This window comes from Podarcis raffonei, chromosome 9 (assembly GCF_027172205.1).
Source record: "Podarcis raffonei isolate rPodRaf1 chromosome 9, rPodRaf1.pri, whole genome shotgun sequence".
NCBI classification, from domain to species: Eukaryota; Metazoa; Chordata; class Lepidosauria; order Squamata; family Lacertidae; genus Podarcis; species Podarcis raffonei.
In genome coordinates, this window is record NC_070610.1 from 26,080,316 (window position 1) to 26,099,334 (window position 19,019).

The following is a 19,019-nucleotide window of genomic DNA, read 5'->3' on the forward strand; positions in this document are numbered from 1 at the left end:
TACAACTCCTGCCCATCTTGTGATGATTAAAGCTGAACTCTACGTCCACCAAAACTCTGAAGAAATGCAAAAGGCCCCTGGTTATGAAGGAGTAAAAAAACCAAAACAAAACAGGAGCCTTGTTTGCAAGGAAAGAAACGATTTGTGAAATTGGGGGCAGGGGACAGGTTTCAGCACAGCACGACTAGAATATAACCCATGACAACAGAAACTTTAAAAAAAATGTTTAAATACTAACCACTGGAACGGGTTCCATTGCTTCTTGTTTGATGGGGACAGGGTCAAACATTAGCATCTTCTTAGTCAGCTTTACTTATATTGTTGTGCAGGACTCTAGAAACACGAGGGGGGAAAGCAAGAGAGGGTTTTAAGAAAAAAACAAAGCATGAGAAAGCTGTAGAATACTCAGCTCTTAAGTGAACATATTTCACATTACTGCGCATAGGAGTTAATTGCATGTACGGCATGCAAACGACTGGGCGCAGCTTATTGCTATTGGAGAAAACAACCCAACATTGGGAGCAGGGGTAGAAACATGAGTCCCCTCTCAACTGTGCTTGGGCAAGGCCTTACATGCAAGTAATGCATGCAAAAAACCTTATTAGCTCCATACTCCTTAGAACAGCTCTATACCAGGCATAGGCAACCTTCGGCCCTCCATATGTTTTGGACTACAATTCCCATCATCCCTGACCACCGGTCCTGTTAGCTAGGGATCATGGGAGTTGTAGGCCAAAACATCTGGAGGGCCGAACGTTGCCTATGCCTGCTCTATACTTTTAAAATTGCATTCTCATCTCCATGTAGCCGCTGCAGGTGCCTGCAAAAAGCTAATAATGGCATGCCTAAGACCACCTATTAAGTTTGTCAGTGAAACTTCGCAGCTTATCCTCAGAAACTCTTTAGGGCAACACCACGTATGAAGTTGTGCGATAATGTCTTAAAACTTCAGGAAATTACTTTGCATTTATGCTATCACGAGCACTACTTTTTGGCTTCAAAACACATCTATGTAACAATAGGAAATATGTTATCAAGTACAGAAACTTGTTTTATTTTTTAAAAGCTGCTAGAAAAAAATACGAGTCCTATTATCAGGGGTCAGCAAACTTTTTCAGCAGGGGGCTGGTCCACTGTCCCTCAGACCTTGTGGGGGATCGGACTATATTTTGAAAAAAATAAATAAAAATGAACGAATTCCTACGCCCCACAGAGATGCGTTTTAAATGTAAGGACACATTCTACTCATGTAAAAACACCAGACAGGCCCCACAAATAACCCAGAGATGCATTTTAAATATAAGGTCACATTCTACCCATGTAAAAACACGCTGATTCCTGGACTGATTTTCTGGACTGTCCACAGGCCAGATTTAGAAGGCGATTGGGCCGGATCCCCCAGGCCTTAGTTTGCCTACCCATGGCTTATATGAACCCCACTCCCAGATGCTGAACTACTTTGATGTTTTTATCCAGATTTAATTCAGAATAATTAGCACAAGCAGCGGCTACAAATAACCAAACACTCTTGCTTCTCTTTCCTCCACATAAGAGAATGCATTCATCACACAGATGTCCTGCTCACATGTTCGGTGTCCGCAATGAGGTCTTAAAGTAACACACCTTGTTTATGGGGGAAATCCTGTACAGTTCCTTCACATGCTGTTTTGTCAGCTGGAAAGCCTTTGCATTTGTCGACATTTATCCTAAAGTCTGGAATTGATTTCTAATACCACCTAAGAGGCAGTTTAAACCAGGGATTAGATGATAAGACCTCCTGTTGGAACTTTGATTCTAGGCTCTGCATGAGCTGTGAACTCACCAGGAGAGCTCTGGGCCTCAATTTCCAAAGGTAAAATGGGCATGAACAGTGCTTTGTAAGGATGACTGAAATGCACCACAGAAACAATAACTGACATAGCTTGAAGGAATCAAATTGAAATCATTTAACTGTTTGGCACAAGATACAGGCTGTAAGATGTAAACAAGACAGTTTCACTTGATTTCTGTGGGACAATCTCAGTACTCCAGAATAGGACTGAGGAATACACACCAAATTTTACGATTAAAGGTAAATACTAGTAATCCTCCCTGCTCCCCAAAAACAATGTTAATTCCCCTTTAATTGTTAGGATGGGCCCTCAAATAACAAGCCCCAGTTGGCTCTGGGTAACAAATCTTACGAATTCTGTTTCATTTCCAATTCACATTCTTGTAGCTCAGAGCATGCAAAACAGTTGTATTCAGACAGAATACAGCGACCGTTATTTCTGGAAAGGAAGAAATTCCCTCTCATGTTACAATAGCGGGAACTAATTAGGAAAGGATCAGCAAAATGAGAGATAAATCAAGCTTCAGAATTGATGGCACAATTATTTCTCAAAAGGAAAGCTTTTATTAAGTAGAACTCAGTAATTGTGCTCGTAGCAACTGTAAAGAGCCTAACACTGCCCTCAACAGTCCAATTCAGTTCAAAGGGGGGAAGCTGCTCTTAATATTATACATCGCCCATATCTAGCTAATTATAAAAATAAAATTGCTTGTATTAAATATCATCAACAGTTACCAAACTTGCCAAGAGTCAATAGGAAAAGCATTAAAACAACAGAGTTAAAGAAATAATGTTATGGATGAAGCAGAATTTTTTTACGTATTGGACCAATGAAATATTTAAAGAGGGCAGACAGTACGGCCATTTATTTCAAAGACATGAGAAGTAGCAGACTTGCTATGCATTTTTATACTCAGCAAGTGACTTGTTAAATCAGTGGCGGACTTTGGTCTTTAAAATTTCAGTGGTGCCCTGTGCAAGGCCAAAATTGGATGCCTCCCCACCTTTCAGTTAAAGTTGCAAAGTCCTGCAATGCCCTCTAGTGTTGGCGCCCAATGCAAACTGGCCCAAATCTGCCCCTTTGTAAAATAGATAGGGCCATTAAGACCGTTCAGTAAAGCGTGAGAGGTGACAGCTTAACAGCGACACAACTGCTGCCTAGAGAAGGAACTTCTTTTAAGCCTTTTCTTTGGTGATTGCTGCCCCATTAAAAAAAAAAAAGGCAGATAGCCAGGATTTTAGTGTAGTTGCAATTGGAGAGCAGTACATCCACCCCCCCCCCAAAAAAAAATACAGCAGCAAAGATACGGCCTGAGTTTAGATAACAAACTAATTTACTTTCTTTGGTTTGTAAACATTTTTAAAATTACCCTTCCAGTGCAAATAAGATATATCATTATTATTCCCAAATTGCAGTGGCAGAGATTGAGTTATGTCAGCCATGCATGGGATCTATAGCCCCCCCCCCCATTCAGGATATTTTTTGTGCCCCATAAGCTTTTGTTAGCATATAAATAAAGTATGCCATCTTAAATTTTTATTTTTTAGAAAAAGCACATTGCCAGACTTCAGTCTTGCAGAATTGTGTGAATAAGCACTAAGGAAACAATTTTTTGAAATGTCAAAAGGTTATCTTTAAACTCATATGAACATTACATATAACCCCCCCCATCTGCATAATGTTGCAGGTAGTTCATATTTTTTCCTGAGGCCTCAAGTGCTGAACAATACACTCAATACCTTACTTAATCCTGTCCTAAATAACATGCAAGTTCTTAAGCGCGACACTGTTTGTTTGTATCCATAGGTGGCGCTAAAAATATGCAACAAAGAACAATCCATTGTGTATTGCGGTAGATTTCACTGCAAGCATAGAATTCAACAAGTCGTTTTTTGAAATTCTCTCTGTATTTTGCCCAATGAAACAAAGGGAGCATTTTCAAGGTAGACAGAGAGGTTCCAATGGAAACTTTAAACACGATACGAATGGTGAATCACACAACACCTCTGGAAACCAGAACATAGTGAACACTGGTAAAAACACTGAGTCAATCCCAGAACTGCTTTGGGTTTTTAACCCCCCCCCAAACCACCACCTAAGGAAGAGAGAAGAATTATAACATAAAATGCCACAAGAGATTTTGTGTTCTTATATTGTGATTTTATGAGACCTGTGGTTATAGGGTGGCATAACAAATAAAATAAACAAAACAAAACAAGAATAAAGAGGACAACACAAAAGCAATTCATTTCAATCAGATTATTCCTAAACTCCTCTTCCAAGGACCCTTTGGCAGGAGCTGGTAGAGAAAGGGAGGCACTAAAATTTTCTAGTGTACACTGGGACAGGTTTGCCAATTGCCTTGAAAGGAAAACCTATTATTATCTTTCACGTTTATTTGGAATGAGAGATCACTTAGGACAGGCATTGTACTATCCATGGCCAATTTCAGGTTAGGCGGACATGAATGCAGAAATTTCATTATCACCTTTAAGTTTTGCCTGATCAAGCAATTTAAGGTTGCAACTATGGAGCACATGACGTCTTATGAAAAATTACAGGCAAATGATTAAACGCAGTGCCATCTGCAGCATTGTAATTCACAATATTTTTTTTTTGCTGCAGCCCCAGCTTACTGAGCCAACCCTGTCCTAGACAATATGCAGAGCAATGAATTCAGCCTAAGGATCAAGACACAATTATTTATAGTACTGCAGATCCTGACTCAAGATCTCCAGCAGAGGATTTCCCCGGTGCTCTAACCCCAAACGCTTTCCCCTTAAGGTACCAGATGCTAGGACCTTAAAACATGCAACGCATGTGCTGTGTCACTAATTTTCCCTTCCCTGTGTAAGAAAAAAGTCATGCTCCATCAAGTCATATCCGCTCACCCACAATGATAGTGCTTTAAATATAACCCTTGCCAATAGCTTACGGTTTTGCTAGGTAGATGAAATTCTTTGATGAACAGACTTGTGAAGATTGTTTCAGCCCCTAAGAGTGGCTTGAACTTTTGCACTTCCGTTCTCTGTCGAAAAGTTTAACCACCTGAGCTATACAAGGAGGAGGACTGTGACTTTTCTTCAGTTTCAGTTTCTGCTTTTAGTAATGCAGTGCATTCTACAGGCTTAGGGCTGGTTGATACAAGAAAAGGGTCTGAGCAGTGATTATTTATACCCATGGAACGCCAATTCACACATTTCTCCAAGTTTTGGTAGGAATCATGCGGAGGCCATTGGCAAAACATGAGATTCTTACATGGGTTGTATTTTTCACCAATGGTAAGCAGAAAATGTTTGGTTCAGGCCAGGCCAAGTAGATTCCTTGCACACGTCAGAAATATTAAGAGCTCTAACTCATTATGGCTGACGTGGAAAAACATTCCTAAATGCTTATTTGGTGGTTTCAAGCCAGCTATCAGTGCTCATAATTGTCTTTCCAAGACAGAGGTAAAGAGTAAATCTTACAACTGCTCCCTTTCCAGTCCCATATTTACCAGAACCACCATCTGAGGTCCAGAATCTACTTTCTATTGAGGTACTAGACGGAACCTTTCATGAACTTCGAAAGAAAATACAGCAGCTATTGAGACAAAAAACTGTAGGAACATGGGAGACTGAAGAATGAGAGGTGTATTGTTATTGACAATAGTACTGATAAAATGCCCCAATTCACAAAAAGTATTTTTTTAAAAAAGAGATCTAAGTAAATGAACAAGGGTAACTATATAAAAAACTGAATTGTACCAAGGAGGACAAAAATGTTGAATATTTTAGGGATAGTTATCTGGTAAAACAGTGGACTTTTACCACTGTTCCACCAAAGAAGAGGAACCAAAGAGGAGGAACAAGTCGGAAAGAATATAAATTAAGGAACTACATTAAGGATATTCTGAGTATAGCGTCCAGTCGTAATGTGTCAATTTGCAGAATTCATATATTGCATATTTTGCAAGCCACTATATATATTTTTTAATTGTTGGAAGACAAAGCAGCCACAACAACCACCTTTAACTATCTAGGCCACCACTTCAGAGGAGGTGCTTAATTTCTACAAATCAGATGAGCTAATTTTGCTTTAAATATTTTATATAGTTAGAAGTATGTAGGCTATATGTAATATGAAACTACATAACTAGCAATGATGCAGTAAGCAAACATTTGTGTGTGTGTGTGTGTGTGTGTGTGTGTGTGTGTGTGTGTGTTAACAAGCCACACAGTTTTATTTTCCAGCCTCCTCCCAGCTGCTCCACCCTCTGGACCTTTGCCAAGGCAACTTGACTTGTCCAAACAGGACACACTTTGATAAAATTTTCGCTCACACCCTGTCCTTCGGTGAGGCTAGTGAAGCAATTGATTTCTCCATGCAAATAAGGACAGGTGCACAGTTAAAAGTCCAAGCAAACTTCTAAGGCACTTCCTGGAACTGTAACCTACTAGAAAAGAGAGAGCGCAAGCGTGTGCCAAGGAACCTGGATAAGGGAAATATAAATTATGCATTTGATTTAAAAAAGATTAATCTTCCGACGGAGTCAGGACACGACCCAGGCAAAGTTAAGTACTTTGGAGCATGCTCTGACTTTTCCAGCATGGAGATCCTGTTGATTTCAACAGCTGAGATTTCAACAAAATGTGTTATGTCTCATTAATTTCAATGGAGAGTTGGACTCAAATGGAATTTCCTCCTGAGGAGGCCTGTTTTGGATTGCATTGTTAAAATGCTCCAGACATATTTCCATGTTGTTGTTGCTATTTATATTACATCCTATACCCATAGATCTCAGGTTGGCACACAACATAAAATGACAATATACAAAACACAAAATACACAATTGAGACAAAGACAACTCAATAATCCCTATTTTGCCTCATCAGGGCTGTATTTGTTTCTTCCTGCATGGATCAGCTTGGCTCCAAGCTACCTGAAAGGCTTGCTTTCTCCCACATGCATCTACCCACCCTTTAAGATCTGTAGAGGGGGGACTTTATGGGGGCTGCTGCCTTCTAGCAGCACAACACAAAACAGGGCTTTTTCCAGGTAGCCCCCTGCATCTGCAGCTCCCTGTCCTGAAACGTTAGAGGGCTTTTTCCCTCCTTGTCTATAGAATATCTGCAGATGTTGAAGAACCTTTTTGTTAGAATGGGGTGTGTGTCTCTTTGCAGAAAACAAACGCTCCCTTAGGTTTTATGCTGCCCTAATGCTGTGTTATTTTGCTGTAGTTTAGTTGACTACAGCACAATTTGGCTGACACAGATGCCAGCCCTACTCCAAGTCTACTCAGGCAACATTATTTATTACAGGACCTAATCATGTTGTCCACGTCAGGAGTCCATTCGCCTGCTCATATTCCAGTGTGAAATATACAATCACCTGCTGAGAGCACCTTTTGCATTACACATTGGACAAGCAGACAAGTCTCTACGCAAAAGAACAGATGACACAAATCCAGCATGAAAAATGGAAATATTGAGAAATCAGTGGGGGGTTATTTCAGCCTCCCAGGACACTGTGATCTTAAGTTGACCACATCTGAAACCAAGAAACTTTAAAACGCATCGTGAAATTGATGGATTACAATACATCAAGAGGTTCAGTGCCATCACATGTGGACTGAACTGGCACTGTATTTTTAATCACACTCCCAAGTATTAAGTGGCCTACCAGTGCCAACACACAAACGTAATTTTATTTTTATGCTGTCTTTCCACAGTTCAAACCATACTCAAGGCGGCTTACAGAATGGAGAGAAAAAACACCTAACTGCAACATAACAAAAGCAGTCATTAGCAAGAAATAAACGTTAAAAAAAATACACAACCCAACTCAACCATTTCCACATAAATCATCACAAGATCTAAAAGAAAGATACAAAACAGCCAACAGCAATGACCCCCTGCCAAGAGAACCCTCCAAGCAAGACCCCCAACCCAGCATGTCCGACTCATCAACAAATATGAATGACCAGCATTAATAACACAGTTATCCCTTTTTCTACTTTTCTACATTTCATTTCCTTCAGATCTGTCTGCTTGCAAGTCTCTCCCTCTTTAAATCTGGGTAACACTTCATAAATCTGATGAAGAGGACACTAGTCATGAAGACATATTCCATAGCAAAGTGGTTAGCCTTTAAGTTGCCAGAAGGCTCTTCCTTTTCTTCTTCAATTTCTTCTAGAAATTATACACTCATCAAAAATGCTGATGGTCTCTAAATGCACAAAACCTTTAAATGCTCTGATCAGGCTTATTTAGTAGTATTGTAAATGTTCTGCTACACATAGGAAGAAAATTCAGGACAACCAGAAGGAGACACAATCTTAGTAAATATGTGGCAGAGCCTGCTTCTAGGAAAGGAGCCAGACATAGCAGAATAGAAAGCAGAGATCCAGCATCGACACATTTCAAGACTATTCACCATTCATGGCTTGGTCCATACTATGGGGAAGAGGAATGCTGAAAAACTCGCCTTAATCGGCATTTCCGCATGTAAGCATGGATAAAGAAAATATCTTCCAATGGTGCTGGGAGGTTCCACTTATGGTTTTAAAAACCCGTGCCCCAAGTGCTGATGGAAGAACTTAATTTGGGCTTCATAAACTCTTCTGAAGTTTCAAAACTTCTAACATCTGCTTCCACTATCTCCGCGTTCTTATATCTCTAAGGCTGCAATTCCAAGAAGGTGTTCCAGGAAGTAAGAGTGCTTCCAGAGCTATCTAGGATCTGCAATTCTGGGTCACTGCACTTGTTGAAACCACGTCTTTTTGCAAAGAATTAAGAATGGTGCTATGATCCACACTTGCAGAGATTGTGCGTCTTCTGTTCCGCCCCTTAAAGAAAGTAAACTTTAAAAAGTAAACTTTTTTTTGGGCAGGGGGGAATTCCAAAGAAACAGAAGACCTTAGGAGAACAGCGATTTTATAAATGAGTGGACACAGAACTGAAATAAACACCTTGTGTAGAAGCACCCTAAGTCCCAGTGAAATCAGTAGGATGTATTTATGAATAAATATTTTAAAAACTGGGCTGTATCTTCAGAGATTAGACCACAATTTCGTTTTTTCCTCCTCTGCTGAGCAAAGGCACTGCCTGCACACTCCCCCCTGCCTATTTGGTGTCCAGAAATGGCCCCATAGAAATCAGACAAAGAGGAAAAACAGGTTAGGATTCCAACTAATCCTACCTAAGGATATTAGTGTCAAGTCAGTTGAGAAAGCACAATCTTACAACTAGAACTACTACTGTCTCTGGAGGATTAATATATAAACTTTAAAGAGTCAGGACTCACATGAGAGAGGTGTTGTTGTTTTTAAGGTCCTTTTAAAAGCAGACCATTCTATTCCATTTCAATATTTTTCTTAAGAAAAAAAAACATTCTATGACCTAAACCCAGCAGTTCACCATATATAGGATTTGGGTTAAAATTCTTCAGGGTATCTTGGAAAAGGGTACAGAGCGGGTAAAATAAAACATTTGCCTTTTCTTTGTAACTTGGGTCTTCAGCACGTGCTACGCCGCCGCTGTTTTCACCCAAATCTTAACCAGTTAACTATATTAAACTCCACATTTGTATCAAATAGTTATTGAATCAGTACAGGGTGGAAATGAAGAGAAAAATAACAGGGTCTATGATGAGGGGAATAGGGTTGTCAATCAACGACAACAATAAAAAGAAAATTGCCACTGAATGACTGGTTAATAGATGAAAGAAATTTAAACAACTCTTCATATTACCAAAACCACAGAATATGTGCCTTTGCAAGCTACTTAACAAAGTAGTAACAGCAAGCAAAAGCCACCATGTTAGATAGAAAAGCTATTAGAATTTCTTTTCCACACCCGTAGCAAAAGAAGACTCACAAAATATGAACGTGTTCTTCAATGGATTGGCCCTACTGATTAAATTTGGCTCTGACTGATGAATCAACTAAAGCTTTAGTTGATTAATATACCCAGTATAAATTGCTGGCACAAAAAATAAAATCTGAGAAATTGGGAGAAAAGCAGGAAATCACAGAGGACTTTAGTCCGCAACAGGAAAATGTTTCACAAAGACCCCACAAGCCTGTATTCCATTTTATGCGAAAGAACTTTTAGCCTTACGAATAAAAATCTGCTAGCCATATACAGGAATGGTATGGTAAAGAATGTAATAAAGTTGTAATACAGTCAGACTCAGATGCCTAGCTATACTAGTTATTAATTCTACTATGATTTAGCAGTTTCCACTAAAACAAGCCATTGCCCCCATTTTTACATCTAACTAAACTTCACTGAGTGCCTCCTGCCATGGGACAATGTGCTCCCTTATCAGAGCAGACCCTTATCTGCCTTCCTGTCTCAGCGACTTCTTTCAGAGAAACAGACACACAAAGTTGAGCAAGAAGAAAGAGGAGGCTTCTGAAAACAAGTGAGGTATATATAATGGCACGACAGTCTTTCCTTTCCAAGCAGAAGCGAAAGAGCAGCTTTTTTTAAGACTCAACTTTCCCCCAAAATAATAATAAAATAAGGACAAAAACATAGGAGATGTGCACCATCTAGCTGCAGTGACTTCTAGGGAATAACACCCAGCCCATAACAGGAGTGCTTCTGTTCAAAGACTCAGACCACCTGGAAAGGGAGCCTTGCAATGAATGATATTCAGGTCTTGGGACAGGCAGGTGAGGAGGAAGAACAGAAAAAGAAGCCTTTCCCACAACATTCTTCAGAATACTTTCCCCAGCCAAGTGGAGTGAGGTGGAAGTTTCTGGAGTGTAAGAAAGAAGAGAGGGGGAGGTTTTAACCCTGTGATATACAGTTGTACCTTGGGTTAAGTACTTAATTCATTCCGGAGGTCCGTTCTTAACCTGAAACTGTTCTTAACCTGAAGCACCACCTTAGCTAATGGGGCCTCCCGCCTTCACCACGCCGCTGAAGCACGATTTCTGATCTCATCCTGAAGCAAAGTTCTTAACCCATAGGTACTATTTCTGGGTTAGCGGAGTCTGTAACCTGAACCGTATGTAACCTGAACCGTACATCCCATTGACCCTCTACTCACCTTGTGGAGACTAGGAGAAGTTAGCAGCCTAAGCAGGTCACTTAAGACTCCTAGATTTGTAGAGCTGGAATGGACCACCTGCAATGCAGGGACCCTTTCTTTCCTCCCTTTCCTGTCCTCTCCTTTTAATTCACAAAACACTTGGAGGAAGAGTCCCCCAAGCGTGCAGAAATCCCTACGGTATTTTTTGATGGCCCTATTTGGCTTCCAAATTGGGGATCTTTGATAGCAAGCCATATAATCATATCATATAATAAAATTACAAATCCCAGTAAGTAAAGGTAAAGGGACCCCTGACCATTAGGTCCAGTCGTGGCTGACTCTAGGGTTGTGGCGCTCATCTCGCTTTATTGGCCGAGGGAGCCGGCGTTCAGCTTCCGGGTCATGTGGCCAGCATGACTAAGCCACTTCTGGTGAACCAGAGCAGCACACGGAAACGCCATTTACTTTCCTGCCGGAGTGGTACCTATTTATCTACTTGCACTTTGATGTGCTTTTGAACTGCTAGGTTGGCAGAAGCAGGGACGGAGCAATGGCAGCTCACCCCGTTGTGGGGATTTGAACCGCCGACCTTCTGATCGGCAAGTCCTATGCTCTACAGCGCTACCTGCGTCCCTAATACAAATCCCAGTAGGCAGGCCTAATAGGTAGCTCCTTGAGTCCCAACCAGGATTTCTATCCCCTAAAAAAAAACAACACAACCAACCAGTCGCTCTCCTAGGTAAGGGAAATATCTGCATTTTTACTCTGGGCACTAAGGCATACATATTAAGCCATGCTTAATAAATCATTTTAGGGCCTGGCCCTTAGGCATCATATGTGTCTTCCGCCTTCTCAGAAACAAATTTTCCCCTCCCCTCTTAACTGAATTATACATTAGCCAGGATTTGAAACCAGACTTAAATGTGGTTTTGAACCCTGCTTAAGCAGTAACCCTGGTTTAGTTTAAGACAGTAAGGGGTTTTTTATCAATATAAGGGCAAAAGAAGCTGTCATCACCAACAGCCCCCAGTCCTCCACTTTCACTGCACAGTTTGAGCCCACTCTCCCCCTCCCTCTCCCCCTGCCTGTTTTCCTGCTTTCTGCATTTTTGTGGCCTGGCCCAACCCCTTAACTCTCCAGGAGGAGGAAAAACCAGCTCCCCACCCACCCACTGCAAGCAAATTGCTATAGAAAAAAAAAAAGCATTCAGGTCGGGTGACAAGACCCACCAGCCCTCAAAACAGCCTTCTTTCCTAGCCAAACACGACACAGTTACATGCACAGGTATTTGCTGCATTCTGCATAAACTGGTTTGTTTCACCCAACACTTGCAACCAATCCACTGCAAGCAATTCAAAATATTCACACACCCCAGCCCCACCCCACGTTTACTCAGAATGGTGTCCCTGGCCCAATCAGAACTAATTCAAGGTGATTCCAACCAATCACATTGCTGGTGCTGCAGTTAAAGAGACAGGAGCGTAGCCAAAAGGCTGCCTTGAAAGCAGCTGGAGGAATAGGCAAGTCAAAGAGAGGGGAGAGAACTGAAAAGATCCAAAAGGCACGGAACAGAAAAGCTCAGCCCACCACCCAGTCTTGCTATTTCTGCCCCAAACCACCTCCTTGACACTTTGCCCTCCCCGGTGGTGAACTTTGGTAACATGGCGCCCCAAGCAAGGACAAAATTTGGTGCCCCCTCTTTGAAAATATTTCTTATTTTCACAAGAATTCCTTTGGGTATGGTTGCTTTTTTAGGGTTCTTCCCAGTAGGTACCTGAATCAATATAGGCTTCTTCTTCTTCTTCCCCTTCGTCTTGATGACCAGTTTGGGGGAACCACCCGCACAACCCCTAAATCTAGTGCAGCTCTCCTCCTCCACTGCTAATCTAGACTCTCTCTCATCTCTCTCATCACCCAGTCCCTAGTTTTTCTCTTCCTCTCCACCACCACTTAAACACTGTTGTCTGTGTCAAGTGTATACAGTGGTACCTCTGGATGCGAACGGGATCTGTTCCGGAGCCCCGTTTGTATCCTGAGTAGAACGCAACCCGTGACTGCAGGTAGCAATTTCCTGCTTCTGCGCATGACGTCATTTTGAGCTTCTGCGCATGCGCGAGTGGCGAAACCCGGAAGTAATGCGTTCCGTTACTTCTGGGTCGCCGTGGAGCGTAACCCGAAAACGCTCAACCTGAAGCATATTTAACCGGAGGTATGACTGTACTTGTGTGTGCCTCTGGAGTCAAGTATGCTCTGCCTAGGGTGATCTGTGGCTCCACCTGCTGCTAGCTGGTCTCTTGGTACACCGTGTCCCCCTTGCCCCACCAGCTCCAGTGCAAAGCTGCCGCCACCATTGCCAACATATCAATATAACCCTTGTGGTTAAGGAGATAGGAGGAGGAAAAATTGCTGTAAATGGGAAGGGCTGGAGTTCGGGAGCGCACAGTCCCACGACCACTTGTATGATCTTAACAGAGGTTAAGTGTATGTCTATCGCAACAATATGTGAAATCATTCATGCAAGTTTGGACTTTTGGATCTGAGCAAGATGTGAAAATCAGAAGGGAACATTACACAGATATATGTGAATTGCGGAAAATCAAACCAGGGAAGAGGAGGAAGAAAGATGACGGGTATGGAAAAACGATTAAATAAGCTTTTTTGTGTGTCTCTCTTCAGAGAAGCAATTTGGTCATTCTCTGATGTGCCAAGGCTTTTAAACTACATGCTCACCGCATGTACCAGACAGTCACACACACATAATTTCCATTATGGTTAACCTTAGTATTTAAAATATGCAGCACTTCTAGTGTTCTGTTTGGCTTACATAACTGTTAGGATAGCTACCCTTGGAATACATCAACAACTGTTATTAAAAACCCTATAAGGAAGCCTTGGCACTAGATGGATCCTTAATATAGGCAAGAGTTAAATTTGTTCCTTAACCCTGCCAAATGTCAAATTATGAATTGGAAGCAATAAACCTTGAAATGAAAACACAAAACTTCAATGCCGGCTACACAGAAGAGCTTCCTGCTGGTTAGAAGCACTGGCTATTACAATAACCTGTCTTTCCAAAATATATGACTTAATTATAAAGTATGTCTCATGGGCGCTGTGGGTTAAAGCCTCAGCGTCTAGGACTTGCCGATCGAAAGGTCGGCGGTTCGAATCCCCGCGGCGGGGTGCACTCCCGTCGCTCGGTCCCAGCGCCTGCCAACCTAGCAGTTCGAAAGCACCCCCGGGTGCAAGTAGATAAATAGGGACCACTTACTAGCGGGAAGGTAAACGGCGTTCCGTGTGCTGTGCTGGCTCGCCAGATGCAGCTTGTCACGCTGGCCACGTGACCCGGAAGTGTCTGCGGACAGCGCTGGCTCCCGGCCTATAGAGTGAGATGGGCGCACAACCCTAGAGTCTGTCAAGACTGGCCCGTATGGGCAAGGGTACCTTTACCTTTACCTTTATGTCTCAGAAATTATGTATCTTTGACTTACAATGAATAGCAAAATCACCTACACTTACAAACATTAGCTTCAAATACCTGATTTTAGTTCACTGCCAAGAACGGTCCTAATAAATAAATATACAAAAGTCCAGTTATTTTTATTATAAAAAAGAAAAGGCAATGGCAGTGTAGTATTAAAGGATGGACCAGGTTGATATGTGATCATTAAAATGATCCACTATGTTATGCCTGACTAAAGCATATACAAAATTAGCTATTTCCCAATATCATGGTTGATTAAGGGGATTAAAATAGTGAAGCAAGATGATAGCCTTCAAATTTCTAAATTCTAAACTTGTTCACTGACCAGTATCCACACTATGGAAGGCAATAGTAAGGTGTAGCCAACGTAGTGCTGTCCAGATGTTGTGTATCTCAACTCCCATCATCCCTGACCAATGTCCATGTTAGCTGAAGGTGTAATCCAAAACAGCTGGGAAGCACGACATTGGCTACCCCTGCATAGAATTCAGGTGAGGGTCACAGGCTTCATTGCTTATCTGCCTTAAATTTATTTGCCTATAGAAAGCTTATCACATGGGGGACAAAGTATTTTAGCATACCCTTCTCCTTAATATGCTTATAGAAAACGAGCAGAAGGTTCTTTTTAAAAAGGGGAGAGGGCAGGAATGTGTATTTAAATAGGCAACCTCCATCTGCATGAACTGGTATGATTCTAGGAGACTAAATACATGTCTTTTCTGAATTTGCAGAGGCTTATAATCTAGTATTCCAATCCTTAACTCAGAGGACGTATAGAATATACAGTACTAAGAAGACATTCCTTTTTTACACTTGGAGCTGCTCTGACAGCTTGTAAGGTACAGTATTTCAGCTGATGATTTTGTTGGTCTTTATTAACATGATGCACAATTTTAATATTAACCCTATGAGAAATCTAACATCTTCAGGAAAGCAGGTTCCCCCCCCCCTTTGCAAATAAAAACTTGCCAAAAGATAAGCTTCTGTTATATACACAAATAAGTTCTTGAAATTTGTACTTCTGAGAAGAAAAAAATGCAAAATACCATAAGTGTATCTCTAAGAAGAATGGGCACAACAACCTAAAGTTACTAGATTTCCTACATTGATCTCAGTTGGAAAGAGTGGGCAACGCTTGCTTGAAATTAATGGAACTGAGGGAATATTTAACTTCGGCTAATTGTGCCACATAAGCCCCAATCCAGATCTTATTACATGTAGTTTTGCATGACCAGTTGCACCAGAATGGGGTTGCAGATGTGCAGCTAAATGAGCATCCTGCTGAAAGTAGCATCATGTAGGTAGCTAACATCTGCATCCAGATGTATATCCAATTTACATCAATGTCCCCGTTCCAGCAAATGCTAGGCATGCAAAAAGCCTACTTCCATGCACAAACCTCCTTATCTGAGTAAATACAGAATACTAGTTAGCTGTGAAATGATCCATCAGTAGTAAATCCCAATAATAATAATAATAATACAGATGGTCAAAGTTCTCTTTCTGAACTTCCTCTTGGAACATTTTCTTTCTCCTTTCTTTGTGAATGCATCCTTGATTCCCAATCGGATACACTATTTCATTCAAACGAAGAATGCTTAGTTTTTCACATTGCAAAGAGAAATTGCAATTCCCTGCTTCACATGCAGATTAGGAACACTTCCATGATGTGCACAGAGATCTGTTTTACTAGGGTTTTAAGTGAAAAGGCTGGACAGTTATTTTCCACGAGTGGTTTGGGAAGATGACACACTGCCTTATGGCAGAAGTTAAATTCTGGAGTTAAAATATGGAGTGCCTCCAAACACTATTCATTTCCCAATTCTATGAAACATTTTGCTTTGGGTAGGGGTTAGGCTTCCCCCATCATGCCTAAAATGATGAATGTGAAAGGCTTTGATCACTTGAATGTATTTTACATATTTTAAGTACCATTTTTATCACCACCATGGAGTGGTAAAGCTTAACCAAAACTATGATGTTTCCTAGAAAAAAAACCTTCCAGAACAGATGTTAAATTTACATGCATTAGTGAGTGGTCTGCTTTAAAAAAAAGAAAAACTTTTAACATTCATGGATTTCAGTGAAACTACTTCCAATTCACACCACTGCTTCCCTCCCCTTCTGAAGTCTCAAAAACCTGTACCTCCCCACTCCCAGCAAGTATCCTTAATTGCGCGCTGTGGCACAGAATGTGGGAGTTTAAATGCTAACACAGGCTCCTTGTGACATAACACAGGCTGCTTAGGCAATTGCTGAGTGTGTAGAGACATGATAATTCGCTGGGTGGAGATGGGGAGTTGTAGGGCAGTGACAAGGGGTTGTGGCTGGGCTACTGATCTACCAGAAAACAGCCCGAAACAGGAAAGAGCACACATATGCTACTTGGAATGTATGACGCAAACCCCAGCCTTGAAACAAAGAACAGGAAACAGCTCTGCTGGCTGGGCTGGAAAGAAAGCGCAGTGAAACATTTGGGTGGCCTTCCCTGACCCCAATATTCATGTGCAGCTGGGATTTAACAAACAAACAAACAAGCAAGCAAAGTGGGTGTAACGTGTAAAGTGCTTGGTCTCTGGGTGTGAAAAAAACAACCTGTCTATATCACAGATCTGCCCTTGACAAACACCAGACTAATATCTATATGGGACAATATAACCACTGAGATATGAAAGCTGGGAGCTAAATGGCACCTTAAACCTAGGTTATGGGTGCTGCAACCGAATGTCTATAAGAAGAATACAAGGTTGAAAATGAATGAACTGCAGCTAAAATCTCATATTCCTTTTTCACATGATCTAGTCCTCATCTGAAGGCTGCAAACCACAAAGCCATACTTCCCCTGCCCGCCCCCCTAATATTCTTATGAGGGTCCCTTCTCCAGTCCTCAGAGAGTGGCTGGAAGTGGAGAGGCAGAAAAAGGTCCTCCTTTTGTTCCAGCAGTGGGAGTTTTAATCTAAAATCTTAGGCGCAGTACTGCTCCCAAAGCTCAGAAACTGCTCGCGTTAATGAAATTCCCTGTTGCAAAATGCCCCTAGAAAAATGGGAGTTTCAAACGCTGACCACAACATGCAATTTCCTTCGCACCCACCCTTTCCAGACAGCTCGGAATAATTAGCTCTGGACTTCCCAAGCATTCTCCTTTTTTAAAAAAATTCTAAAATGCAAACACAAACTTTGTTATCAAGGGTTGAGGTGGACTCTTGCTCCCAATAAAGTATCCCCCCCCAAAGAACGAAACCAACAACCATTATTTTATTGCACTTTCTAGCCTTTCTCTACTTGTACAAGATCTACTTAATATGAGAGGTCACTACAAACAATCTGGAGCTACAATAATAGTGCTTAAAATTTACTGAAAATAAAAGTTGATGCACCAGACAGTAGCCTGGTTTGCATGACATGCAAGCTCAAGTCACAGCTTACCATGGCTCTGCAGGCTGCAAGCAAGAAGAGTGAGGCCACTTTTTGCCACCCTGGTCTTTCTGCTGCTGTGCTAACCCATGTCTTGGCTTAGTGTGTCAGCTGAAGCCAGACTCATAGTTTAGTTCTCTCCAGACTAACCATGAGCCATAATTCAGGTTTGTCCTATGGTTTATGGCTCATGGTTTGCCTATGAGAGCTTGGTCACGAGCCCATGTTTTAATGAGACGCTAAGGCAAACCATGGCTTAGCTCAGCAGCAAACAACCAGGGAGGATCAAAGTGGTGGTTGCACTAAGTGGCATACATTTGCACTAAGTTTAGCATGGTGCGTGAGCCAGATCATTGTAAGACAAAAACACCAGGACATACAGTGAGCTTATTTGGATATCACAATAAACCATGGCTCAATGATGACAAGAATGAGAGTCAGAAAGTCTTGGATGCTAGTTCTGATTAAATGACAAGTTGAGGCCGATCGAACAAATCGTGGTTTAAATTTAACTATGGTTTGTTTGAACAAAGGGGAGAAGGGAACCGTAAGTGTCCAAGGCTTGCTCCCATTATGATAGCTATGAACCCACAGATGGGCCACAAAAACCTCCAGAAAAATACCTGTTGCCCATTTTATATCTGGTTGATTTCTACGTATTATACTACTTTATATGGCATTCATATTTCATATATTATGAACTAGATCAGTAGAACAGGTCATGCAGCCGTCTACTATGCCTGATGCAAGGGCAGCATAAGGATGTCCTATATTCTGTTGGCAAGCATCGTAACAACCAAGTGCAGATTTGAACTTTGATTTGGGTCTCAATCACTAAACTTGCTGCTACAGATTCCTCTTAACACTAGTCTAGTCTCTGTTTGGACCCATGTTTGGATATGGTTGCTCCTAACAGACATGCATTTTCTAATCAGAACATCAGTTTTCAAATTTTCTTCAGAAATAGGCACAAACTCTATTTACCATGTAATTCTATAATGTTTACTCAGAAGTACCACTGACATCAATGGGGTTTTCTCCAAAGTGAGTGTGCACATAGAATTACAGCCTTAGGGTAGCACAAGTCTGCCCCCTCCACCAAAGAAATAACATTCTGTGAATGTTACTAGTTTATAATAACTTTGGTGTTTGCAAAAACAGGAAGGCAGAACAGTAGGGCACACTTACATCCAGGTTTGTTATTATTATTAATAATAATTAATAATTATTATTATTATCATCATACACAACTGTTATTCTCAGATATT

At 41.3% G+C, this 19,019-nt stretch overlaps 1 protein-coding gene across 3 annotated transcripts in view; it reads right to left on the reverse strand.

Annotated features, from left to right (window-relative positions):
- Positions 1-19,019, reverse strand: part of KLF3 (KLF transcription factor 3) — a 43,112-nt gene that overhangs the window by 21,406 nt on the left and 2,687 nt on the right. For 2 of the 3 annotated variants that reach the window (XM_053403880.1, XM_053403881.1), the window contains exon 2: positions 239-333. In XM_053403880.1, the coding sequence (XP_053259855.1) occupies positions 239-295 (57 nt within the window). In that variant the 5' untranslated portion in view covers positions 296-333. Of the gene's footprint in view, positions 1-238; positions 334-19,019 lie in introns of those variants that run through there. The other variant, XM_053403882.1, reaches the window with a different exon arrangement.